Source organism: Centrocercus urophasianus, unplaced genomic scaffold, assembly GCF_019232065.1.
Source record: "Centrocercus urophasianus isolate 14NV4802_14NV808 unplaced genomic scaffold, USGS_Curo_1.0 seq_16, whole genome shotgun sequence".
Classification (NCBI taxonomy): domain Eukaryota; kingdom Metazoa; phylum Chordata; class Aves; order Galliformes; family Phasianidae; genus Centrocercus; species Centrocercus urophasianus.
Window position 1 is genome coordinate 5,301,196 of NW_024884711.1, and position 12,784 is coordinate 5,313,979.

At 36.1% G+C, this 12,784-nt stretch overlaps 1 protein-coding gene across 5 annotated transcripts in view; it reads left to right on the forward strand.

Moving 5' to 3' along the window:
- ULK4 (unc-51 like kinase 4) overlaps nucleotides 1-12,784 on the forward strand; it is a 213,447-nt gene that overhangs the window by 40,485 nt on the left and 160,178 nt on the right. For all 5 annotated transcript variants that reach the window (XR_006168599.1, XM_042817534.1, XM_042817537.1 and 2 more), the window contains 3 exons: nucleotides 3,526-3,708; nucleotides 8,327-8,454; nucleotides 12,554-12,687. Coding sequence is in view for 4 of the 5 variants with exons in the window: in XM_042817534.1 (XP_042673468.1) it covers nucleotides 3,526-3,708; nucleotides 8,327-8,454; nucleotides 12,554-12,687 (445 nt within the window). In the remaining variant the exon portion in view is untranslated. The remainder of the gene's footprint in view (nucleotides 1-3,525; nucleotides 3,709-8,326; nucleotides 8,455-12,553; nucleotides 12,688-12,784) is intronic.

Consider the following 12,784-nt stretch of genomic DNA (forward strand, 5'->3'; position numbering starts at 1 on the left):
TTTTGTTTCTTTTACAGGCAGTTGTTGCTATATGTAGTAAATTCCATCTTCTCATTCCATACATGTCATTTCATGTAAGGATACTTTTTGTCTGAAGTTGTTACTGGATTTTCCCCTCTACTTTTTTGGGGAATTGTACACCCTTTACTGAATGTTTAAGATGTAATTATTGTATGTTGCATATATAATCAATGAATATACAAATGTTATAATTAAGAAATATACAGGAAGTTAGGCTCAACAGGTTCTTACACCAAAGAAGAATAGATAGAAAGCTTACCCTTGTCCTGGGCTTGCTGAGAAGACTTCAAGAGGAGGGATCTCCAGAAGAGATCCTTCCCTACTGGCAGTCAGCTCTTAAATGGATCTAGGAGAGGTGCAGCCAGGCTCCACCCCTTCCATCACACAGCTGAATTGCCTTCACCTGTGCTCCCAGGGCTGACTTATTGCTTGCCTCAGGTGGTCAATCAGAGGTTCAGGCTATGATTCAGCAGTTCCCATCCAGTTACATAAGATGTTCCTCTAATCCTTTTGCTGCTTTGCAGTTAAATACCAAAGGAACAAGAGGTTGGACTTCTATTTATTATGATCATTGTTCAAGACCCAATATAAATCATGGCTATGTATTAATACAGCTGGGGTGTTTGAGCATATGATCTGAACTTTGGAAAATGCTCAGATAACCAATTGATATTGAAATCTAATACTGGTAGCTCTTTCCCCAGTTGAATTTTATAGAGATTTAAGTAACATACAATTCTTTGAAGTAACATGCTAATGCATTCTGAGGTTGCATCATACTATTTATTTTCTACATTCATAAAATATCATTGTAGTGTGTTGTTGCCACAGGTATGCAGGCATTATTTATTCTGCATATGATAATGTGTCCTATTATGTTTTATCATGCTGTCATTCCTGCCTTGTTTAAATCTATCCTGAAGAATGTATTCCTGATTGACGTGTATATTCATTATAAAAAGCATTTATGTGAAGAAACATGTGTGCTATATCTTTACCTGCAGCTAGCACGTCGGCTGCAACGTATATCAGCTGTAAGGCACTATGGGATTTTGCTTACAATTATTTCAATCAGCAACAAAAATATATCAGGAAGACTTTCAGTCCTCAGCCACTAGAGTCAAGAAATGACACTTTGTGTTGTCCTACCTGTCAGAGGTGGCAAATGGGGATTGTGTTTCAGTGTTTTTGCTCGCTATGAGGTAGTCCAGCCTGCCTTAGGTAAACATAATACAAAAGTGATATCATTTATTGTTCTGTTAAACTCAGAATAGAAATAATTCAGTAAGATGCCAAAATGACATTCCAACAAGCTTAGCAGCAGGATTTTTTTTCTAGTATATTGAAAGTTATATCCTCATTTTTTAAAAAATAATTACTAATGTTAAGAAATAGCTTCTGCTGGAGAAGTAACTACTTGAAGCATAAGCCACTTCCATGGGGAAAAAAAGATATGGGAGAGCTCAACAAAATTGTTTTCTTTCTTTTCTTAAATAATTGGTGCTGAATAGTTTCTTTCTGAGACTTAGTTACCACAGATGCATTAAAGCATTCATTCTCAAATTTGAGATGCACAGAGTGCATCCTGAAAGGATGAACGTTACCTAGATGCTATATAGCACATAAGACTGGGAAGCAATGGATAAGGCACAAATACTGTTAAGGTTGGGGCTGCTGGGAGAAAAAGTGCAGTATGAAGACTGGATGGAGACCAAAGATGGCAAAGTTCATTTCAGGAGAGGCTCTACCAATGCCTTTCTCTCACTGCAATCATTTCTTGTTCAGAGCTGCTTCTGACAGAGGATAATGTAAGGTCTCCTCTACTCTTACCTATTATCATTTCCAGATTTTTGCCCAACTACCTCCTTAAGATCTGCTAAAGTGGTTTATGTGAATATGTCTTCTATTTCCTCTCCCTCATAAAGCTCAGTCTGATTTTCTGCTGAAGTGGTCATTTCAGTCACTCAACAGAGCACACGATGACAACAGCAGTTTAAAGTTTCTACCCTTTGCTTTTAGTGGGATGGAGCTTTCCTCCCATCTCTGAAGTTGCAATACAGTCTTACTGGACAGCCATGTCTCCGCAGGATTTACCTGGAGGTTTCTAATGGTCTTATGGCTGTGGTTACCTCTTTTTTGACCAAGTCTGAAGCAGGGAGCTGAGGCACTGGCATCTCTGGGAGCACCATATTAGTGTAACAACTTTGCCCCTTTTGCTTTGACAGTTTGTCTCTAGGCCTCAACAATTTATAGTAATATGAACCTCGAGGATAGATTTAGTAAATACCTTGAGCCTGCTAATTTTGAGAACTCTGGCTAGACATGAATGATTGAATTGTATTCTTGGGGAAATAGACACTGATGTACTCAAAAACAAAGACTGAATGCCTATCTTTTAAGAAGAAAAAAAAAAAAAGGAGAGAGGAGGGGCAAGGAAAAAGCTGCAATCAATATTATTGCAGGACCAAAAAGGACGAGGAGGAGTGGGAATTGAGTAGGTGAATGGCATCAATGAAGTACGTTTTAGGTTTGTCTCTTTTGTTCCTTCCTTTTTTCTTTTTCCTCCTCTTAAATGAGAACATGCTACTGAATGGGTGCTGTGTAAGCAGCAGTTTCTAAATATAGCTGGCTAGGAGAGAGCAAAGAAATGATGATATTGACTACTGCTCACAGAAGAAAGTTGCCTGAAATCAATTCAAGTTTTCACATGAATCAAATAACTAATCTGTTTTCTTATCCTAATGCTGCGTTCAAGGCAAAGACGACAAAGTGTCTGAGGAGTTGTATTTTCCTCATCTAAATACAGCAAAAGCAGTCACAGTATCATGAAGGTTGCACTTCCTGAAGCACTGAAAGCTAAAAGATACTTTGAGTTGAAAGCTGATCCACTGTGAAGGTCATTTGAGAATTTTTGTTAAGGAGTAGCTAAGTCAGTATACACAGAACAGTCCCAAATCTACCATTTGGCAGAAGAGTTTCTGTGTTTGCTGTACTAAATAGTGTTCCATAACAAATATTTAGATCTAAAGTAGATAAGCTGAGGCTTTTGAATAATGTTCAGATAATATACTCTGTATCAGATTATAGATAGTGTCCAGAAACAGAGGTAGAATAAAGATCTCTTATGGGTGACCAGAATTTCTGTGGTGTGTGACATCTCTTTATTTTCTGTTACCCGTGCTCCTTTTTTGTGCAGTATTATCTAATATTGCCTACATTCTGTATCGATAGAATTTCCAAGCACGGGCTATGCTGCTGCATCATTATCATCTGGAGGAAGAGAGTGACATGACCCTACTTGATATTAATGTTGTTGTACCAAGGATTTCAGTTGCAGCTGTGTGGGATGTAGAGGTTTAGAAGAGTTGCGAGTCTCTTAAACAAGCAAACAAAAAACAGTAGTCCTTCTCCTTATGTTTATCTTATGACGAAATGGTATAAATTCTTAATTAAAAACTCTGTTAAATTCTATTAAATAACAAGATTTCTGTTTTGCTTTTGTAGGCTTTATGCAGAATTACCCGTTATTCACCCAGTGCTTTCCAGAGTGTCATTGAGAAGGTGGGATTAACAGCTGTACTAAATTCCTTGCTAACTGGAATATGCAAAATACAGCAGTACCTGCTCACCATGTTTTCTGCAATGTTGTCATGTGGAATTCATCTCCAGAGGCTGATACAAGAAAAGGTTAGAATTCAGATTAATAGTATTCAGAGGCATGGAAATTCATGAATGAAAAGTTAAAAGTTTCTTCTAGCAAATGCCTTTGTGTTTTCAAAACGTTTAGCTCAGTAACAGCTAAGTACCCGAATAGCAGAAAATTAGGAACAGATCTCTCAATTTTCTCAAAACTGAGAACTGTGAATTTAACATTTTAATGGAGGGGGAAAAAACGGTTCAATGATGTCCTTCAAAAATTACTACTTACAGAAAATTACTACCTGTTCATGTAATATAGATAATGTGTTATTTTTATATTTTTGTTTGTTGAAAATATGAATAATGAAGAGTATAATGTTTCTTATTCTCAGATCCTTAAGAGCTGATACTTATGGGTGCATGTATTCCTGCAGCTAGAAAGCTCTAGCATGACCATAACATAGGGCTTTTAATGGTCCTAAAGAAAAATATGTCCTGAGTGAATCTAAAGCTCTCTATTTTACTCTCTCTTTGAAGCACTTTGACCAATTCGTAAGCAAAATGTCTTGCAGAAATCAGTATTCTAAGAACTTAATTTTCTTCCTAGTGGTGCTGAATAAAGCTACTAGAAAGTTACTAGAAGCTACTAGCCTCACACCCTTCTCTCATAAAGAATAATTTCTTCTTTATACCCAACGTAAACCTGTCCTGTTCAGTTTAAAGCCACTCTCCCCTGTCCCATCACTACACTCCCTGACAAAGTTTGTCTTCAGCTTTACTGGAGGCCCCTTTAGGTACTAAAAGGCTGCTATCAGATCTTTCTGGAGCCTTTTCCAGACTCAACTGCAACAGCTCTCTCAGCCTGTCTCCATAGGAGAGGTGCTCCAGCCCTCTGAGGATCCTTGTGGCCTTCTCTGGACATGCTTCAGCAGCTCCATGTACTTGTGCTGGGGGCCCGGAGCTGAATGTAGTGCTGCAGATGGGGTCTTACAGAACAGAGGGACAATCCCCTCCCTCACCCTGCTGCTTTTGAAGCAGCCCAGGATACTTTTGTCTTTCTGGACCATAAGCAACATAGCTAGTTCACGTTAAGCATTTCATCTACCAGCACCTCTGACTCCTTCTCCGTAGAGCTGCTTTTACTGCATTCTTCTCCCAAGATGATCAAAAGCTTTCTAATTTGATCACCAAAATATTCCATGTTTATTTTTGTCAGTACACCTGTACAGTTAACAAACAAAATCAATGCATCTCTACTTACAGAGAAAAAATTAGAAGAGGAGCTCATGTTTTCACCAGCAGTGATGTGTGCTGTAACCTGATTCTCATCTTGACTAAAAAAATGCATCTGGCTTTACTTGAAATGCATTCGTTTACTTTCTGTATATATTGTTTTAATGACAACATTTAAGTGAAAAAAAATAATATACAATCTTCCACTCATCTCTTCTTGCAGCCTGAAATTACTCATTCTCTTCATGAAAGTCATTTAGTTTCATGTTAGAGTTGTCACTGTGCTGTGTGTAAATGCCTGTCATCTGGCCTTAAGCTTTCCACAGATTCCACTTACAAGCATTAACAGATGGCAAATTGTGACGTTACAGGAGTTTCAAATGCCTTATTGCACGTTGGTGATCTACTGAGAGAAGTATGTTCGAAGATTCACTTACACATTGAATTCTTTCCCTGAATGTTCAACAAGCATATGGCTACACTGTGATGACACTTCAGTATTCTTTGTGCTCGACATGCAAGTCCATCCTAATGAAAAAAGAGAAAAAGAAAATGACCAGTGTAAATCTCCCAAGTATTTTGTCTTTTGTAGAATTCTTGTGTACCTTAAGAAGTGGTAAGACCTCAGTGTTTACAGAAGGTAATTTTTAATAGAACTGCAAACCAACATATTAAATGATACTTAAATATGCAAATTCAAAATCGAAGTCATTTACCTTTGTGGATTTTATCTGGAAACCCCCTTAGCTTGCAAGCCTTAAGTCTGCTTTTGTTTTTAACTCCCTTTAAGAACAGGAATGAAATCATTTACAAATTAACAACTAGAAGAATGGAAAGGAAAAATGCTGTTCTGTAGTCATCTGTGCCAATATAAATCTTAGGAGAACTACAGTGGCTTAAAGGATTTTTTAAATCGTTCTTGATACAGAGATATTCTATTATAGCTTCATGTTTTGAAGAAAAAAACAACAAAAAAACAAAAGCATGAAATGATATTTTAAAATAAAATGTGGAGAAAGAATCTGAATCAAACATCTTTGAAAACTATAGCAGTAGATAAAAAAGAAAATTACTTTAATCTAGCTGTCAAATATCATCTCTGAATGAATGGAAACCACTGACATTTTGGTAAGTGTGCACAAACCTGACTAACCTGCTCCTGCTAGAAAGTCACTAGCCTGCATGTTGGATCCACCTATGCAGCCAGCATGTTTTGTTTGCTATTTGGACATAAAAACATGAGTCAACTACCATCTCTGTTTCAATGGTTGTTCTTGAGTGTGCATTCTAGTGGTACCAGTTACCTTTTGTGTAAATCATACCCTCACAATTCAGCAATGTCATTTCTTAAGATCAGAGTATCTCTTCTTCCTGATTGATTTGTACAGCACTGCAGGACATGAAATGGCAAAAGGATTTGTAACTTTGAATTATTTTTTATTGCTGCTTTTTTTTCTTTTTTTTCCCATCTAACTCTTAAATTATAATGTTATGGAGATATTTGCAGTTCATCAGAAGCAAATCAGAAAATACTCCAGAAAACAGCAAATACTTGTTATAACATCTTCAGTGTTTCTTGAAATAATGGTCCGTTTCCACCTTGTGTAACCAGTTAAAAAACTTAATTGCTTTTCATGATTTATTTTAAATTTGCTTTGCAGTATCATTAGGAATATCCTATATACAATCATGATCTTGTTGTGGTAGGGTGGCTCGCTTGTAATGAAAGCAGTGTCCTTACCCTGCAGAGTCTCCATGGCTACCTCAAAACAGTTGTGAGCAAGGGAGGAACAGTGTAACAGTGCAACAATTAATAATTAATATATATGTGTTTCAGCAGTTTTTGCCTCTTATAATTTATTGAGTTCTGCAGGTCAGCAAAGTCGTGCTGCAGATTTTCTTTGGATAAAATGTTGCTGTTTGGCAGTCATCAGACCACGCAAAAAAAACAAATTATAAAATGTCACTTTTGTATCTTAAGCCAGATCATTAGAGAATTCTCACATAAATAATAAGTTTGATATAACTAGTTTTAATTGGCAATGCAATTATTTGCACGTTTAATTGCTATCCCTGCAATGGAATGTTCTTGCTTTCTAAACCATGAGGAATAAAACTACAGCTGTGTTTTGGCTTGTAGATGCATCTGTCCATGTCGTGTTGCCCCAGTGCTTGGTCTGTCAGGTCCATTTGTGTTAGCAGGCAGTGTAGCATTATACATACTGTTATTCTAAGCTTGAGACTTTACTATTGTAACAGCTCTTTTTCTTTGTGGTTGTTCTGGGTTATTTCTGAAAAGAAAAAGAAAAAGGAAAAGAAAAAGAAAAACAAGAGGAGAGGAGAGGACAGGAGAGGAGAGGAGAGGAGAGGAGAGGAGAGGAAAAAGGGAAGGGAAGGAAAAACTACCAAAATTTCAACCTTTGCATCTAATTTGTTTATCATTTACAAAATTTCTTGCTCAGGCTCACACTGAAGGAGCTCCAAGTTCTGCTCCATGAACAATTGAGCAGTTTAAAGCATGATCTTTATGCAGTTTAGTTTCATCAACCATAAGATTGAAGAATGGTGTCTATTTATAAACTAAATTAGAAAAAGACAAGAAAGAATTAGTAGAATAATTAATAGCTTGTTCTTCTGAGACATCTTTACTGATTGTCTGTGTTGATGGCAATCTATGTTTTGAAGACAAAGTTTAAATAGTATCAGTAAAATCTGATGGCTTGTTGGCTGGATTTTACACTAATGTTCTTTCTTCTAGCTAAGTGTTGCAAAGCTTGCCTCTAACAAATTATGTTTGGTCTTGATTTTCAGTTTTATGAAGTTGCCTTTCGGTTATTCTGTCATCAAAACAGGGAGTTTGAATAACACTTAGCATGTTAAATGTGTGTCGTAGGAGGATATAAAACTTTATATACAACATGCAGTTATGTACTGGGTGGCTGCTTCATTCCATGGTATCATTTATGAGCTGATGTAGCCATAATTGTATCCAACAAAGGTAGTGTTTTATCTTCCTCCATGTATGGAAATAGGTAGACCTTTTGTCTTATTGGTGCTGAGGTATACCTATATTCTGAAAATTCATCAGTCTTAAAGATGTTAAATTATCGTATCATCCTTAAGGCAGGATATATTCTAATGCTGTCTAGTCCATTCTGGACACGGTAGAACAGATAGTGTTTTCTTGCCATGGCTTGTGAGAAGTTGAACAGGGCAGCTTTTCACTTGGCCTGTCTATTTTGGACAAAATGTATTTAGTTGTGTTGTATGGATTTTATTTGCTATGAGAATGAAGTGAAAAGGGTAATAAAAAATGCAAATACGTTATAGAAATGAAAAAATGGAATTTCAAATGTATGCATTGATAAAGTATAATGCAAGTAACTGTTTTGCATAAGATAACATTAATGTTTTTTTGTTTATCCCCACCAAGGAGTTTATGACTACAATTATTCGTTTACTTGAAAGTCCTTCAACTTTCATACGAGCAAAAGCATTTCTGATCCTGCTGCAAGTTTTAATAAATAGCAGGGAAATGTTGCTTCTCAGTTGTCAAGCAAGGTAAGGTAATAATGGAATTTATGATTAGAGATGCAATGCTTATTTTCAAAGTTGTGTCTAGGTCACTTTCAATGTGTTGTGTTTCAGAGTCAGTGTTTAGGAATGAATTATCTTCTGTGCAGTGCAGATCTTTTTGTTTCTGAGGATATCCAGAGGAGAGTTCTCTGTTTTGTCTTTTGTTGCCAGATGATGATTACTCACAAGGGGAAGCCACTCTGGCTTACAAGGAGAAACTTTAAAAGTAACTGATGGTCCCTGTTAGGATAAGCAAGGAACAGATTTTGTTTTGGGTGGGTCAGATAAGTACTGCACTAGTGAGTTGTTGCTGTGATGGGAATGCAAAATAAAAGGTCTGTCATGTACCTTCCTCATCTTATGATGTGATTGATATAACCTGTAGTCTCTTCAGCATAGGTACATTAAAAGCAGAATAATGTTTTGTGACTGTGTTGTTGAAGTCATTTGTAGAACAATCACTGAATTCCTGTGACTTTTGCATGAAATATTTCATCTGTTCCTATATCTTAAATTACTTTGCAAGAAATGAAAGCACTTCAGTTAAGTTTGAATCACAGTGGAATGGTTATTGGAACTTTTTGCACTACAGTGCTTTCATGTAGATGAGAGGAAATGAGACTGCTAGAATATAAATTGTCACCATGGTTTTGAGATGGTGGAGAAGTAAGATGGAAGAAATTTTCTTGAGTATTTGTAACAGTGAAATACAGCGTAGACCCAGTTTTTGTGGGTTTGGAATAAAATGGATTTGAAACTGGAAGTAAAGAGGTTATGACTTGCAGGTAGCTATAAACTGTTTACAGCAAATACAATTTTTCTGTATGTTATGTTGCTTTTTGAGAAAAATTAAGATGTGTATTTGAAGTCAAAGAGATGGATTGATAAGGAGCAGGTGAGTTATACCACAAACCATTGTGAGTGGACATCTTTTGGAGTGCTGTCATTTTATACTCCTCCACTCACACAAGTATCCGTAGACTTGTCAATTGTGGTAGATTGCAGGGAGTGTTGATTACCAGATTCACTGTTGTGCATCTTCTGTACTTGTAAAAATGCTTTATCAAGTGATGTGTTGTGGACAGTGCAGAATGTGTGATGATTTTGAAGCAAGTTTTTGAACACGTTACACATTTTTATGTGCACATGCAACTGAGCTATGTGTTTGGAGGAATGTCTGACCATTGTCCCATACTCACAGTTGTTATTTGTTTATCTATACCTGAGATATTACGTGAAGGATAAGAACTTAAATACAATTTATTGACTATTTATCCCCTCTCTTTCTTTTCTTTCTTTCTTTTTTTTTTTTTCTTCTTGTTTGTTTTCTTAATGATGCTTTCCACTGAGCAGCATTTCTGAAGAAAATGTGTTGTGAGTTTGGGCTGTTATTTTGTGTTGTGAATTTTGTGCTGCTGTTTTGTGATGCTCCAGGCAGAGCAGATTAGGGACCAAAACATGTAACACAGTAGTTAAAACAACAGGTAAGACTTACAGCAGCTCTATTGAATTCATAAGCTGCTATTCTTAATTTGCTGTGATTGCTTTACAATTTCTCTTCAGCAAACAGTGTATCTTAGCAGGGCAAATGATCTAGACTAAAACATTTATCTTATATTCAGAGTACAAGATGATTACAGTAGGATGAGAGAGGAGAAATGAGCTATTTTGTGTGGGGCCTCCTACTTTTGTAATATCTTGAACTCTGAAAGAATTTTTCTTAAGTCCAGCTGAGATAATGGATATTCTTTGATTTTTATTAATAGTAATTCAACACTGTATTTTAGATAAATATCTCCAGTTCTGTCAGAGCAACTAATACTAATAAATTAAAAATTTCTAGTACAGTAGCAAGAACTCGGATAACTATTTGTTATGTTTTATGTAGGAAGAACTTCGGGTAGGAACTTTTTATTGGGGAGAAACTTTTTTTAAGGGCATGTAGCAACAGGACAAGGGGAAATAGCTTTAAACAGGAAGAGGGTAGATCTAGAGTAGATAATAGGAAGACATTCTTTGTTGTGAGGGTGGTGAGACACTGGAACAGGTTGCCCAGTGAGTTTGTGCATGCCCCCTCCCTGGAAGCATTCAGGGCCAGGCTGGATGGGGCTCTGAGCAACCTGGTGACCTGGTGTAGAGGGAGGCGTCCCTGCCTACAGCAGGGGTTGGAACCAGATGACCTTAAAGGTCCCTTCCAATCCAAACCATTCTATGATTCTATAACTCAAATCATTTTATAAAGATGTTTGAGAAATATGAGGAGTATGTAGTATAATGCATATAAGCAATCAGTCTTAATGATGTATAACTTATTAACACCTGTATATCTTTTTCATGTACTGCTGAGTGCATGACAAACATGTAGATTGAATAAATTTAAAAAGTGTAACACTTTCACAGGCCTGATTTTGCTCATTAGACAGAACACTAAGACTGTTCAGGCATTAAAAATAACTGATTTTCTGCAAAAGACTGAGGGATTTGTTGAAGGAAAATGAAGATACTAATGCTTCTCTGACCATATATGAATTTGTCCAGTTTTCTCAGACAGCAGTTATTTGAAGAATACTGTCAAGGAAAAATAATTGTGCTTATTTTTAAAAAATCCTTCTGAAGAACAATTCTGTGATAGGGAGGACAAACAGAAAGAAACCACATGTATTTACACAAACAGATTCTCTATAAAATACTTAGTTGTTTGGGAAGGCTAGGTTTATACTGTTGCAATTTAAAATGTTCTTCCATATATATATATATATATTTAAATGTAAAGCATTTGAAAGAAAAAAATCTATTTAGAGCATTGTCAGATTTTAAGTATTTCTCACATCCTACACAAGTGAGAAATCATTGTAATCTTGCAATCTCTGGAAGTTGTGTTAAAATGTCAAAGACGTCCCCATAGTCCATGGAAAGCAGAGCTGAAAGTGTCAGTGAATGGGTCTTGTGATTTCTCTCTATCTTCATCTTTGTAACGCAGTTCAGGAAGGATCAGGTGAGCTGTAACATTCCTTAGCAATCAATCATCCATTGTTTGGACACTTGATCCTGCAAAATTTGTTCTTGAGTAACTTTTACTTAATTGAGTAAATAATCTCTATGATAGAAATACATACTTGCTAGCATAAAAAATTGTGTTAATGATCCTTCAGTTTTGTTGTATGTACCTGAAGCAGGTTAATTAAGATGAGCATTGGTTATAATAAGAGTGTGTAAGAAAAATGGTAATACTAAAGTACATTCTTAAAATCCAGAGCATGGTTTTCAGTCACCAGTGATGGTTCTGTGTGCCAAACCCCCTGGGAGTTTGAGTATGAAACAGAGATGTCAATATTAGGCCCCTAAAGGAAAATCTGGCCCTTCTGTCTATTCAAATGAGTATTTTATAATATTGCCTGAAGCATTCTGTTATAGGTGTGTTATTAAAGCAATCTCTTGTAAGTTAGCCAATGGCTAATAAATTGGTTACCATAGTTTACTGTGAAAAGTGTCATTCTGCAGAACAGAATAATTTTACAGCATTTGTCAGTTAGAATGTAAGCACTGGGTTTTGTCTTTAGAAATCTGGAATCGTATTTCCAGAGAAAGGTATAATGCTAGTTAGACTTCTCTATCTCTTTCTTTATAGCCATTCTCAGTAATGCTAGCATTTTATTTTATGATTAATTTTCTATGATTTTTCTTGACTGAAAGATTAGTTTGGCTCTTGGAATTCTTACCTGTTGGTAAAGACTGTCTTTGGTCTCAGCTTATAGTGAGTGTATTGGTCATGTGTTTCAAAATAAAGTGAATTTCTATCCCTAATTAATTCATTCCTTATATTAGTATCGTATCTTCACTTAAATTAGTAAAGCTGCATTTACAGTACTTTTTTTTTCCTATTGTTCCTTGTCATAATCATTTCATCTTAAAATTTGATTTATTTGAAGGGAAGACCCCAAAATTTAAACAAAATGAATATTCACAAATGTTTTCTTTGGATTGTAACCACAAGTACTAGAAGTGCATGCTGCAGTAGTATTTTACAGATATAGTGTCAGTTTGGTATTATGAGATGTAACATTTTGCACATGCTTAAATGTAGGCTTGTGATGTATATTGAAAGAGACAGCAGAAAGACCACAGCAGGAAAAGAGCAGCAAAGCGGCAATGAATACCTGTCAAAATGCCTGGATCTTCTCATCCATCACATTGTACAAGAGCTGCCAGGAATTCTAGGTAAGTTGAGTTGGTTAACTGAGCAAATCTTGTCTTTACGCACTTTTTTTTTTAACTTACTTTTGAGAAATACTTCTGTATCTCCTTACATATACAG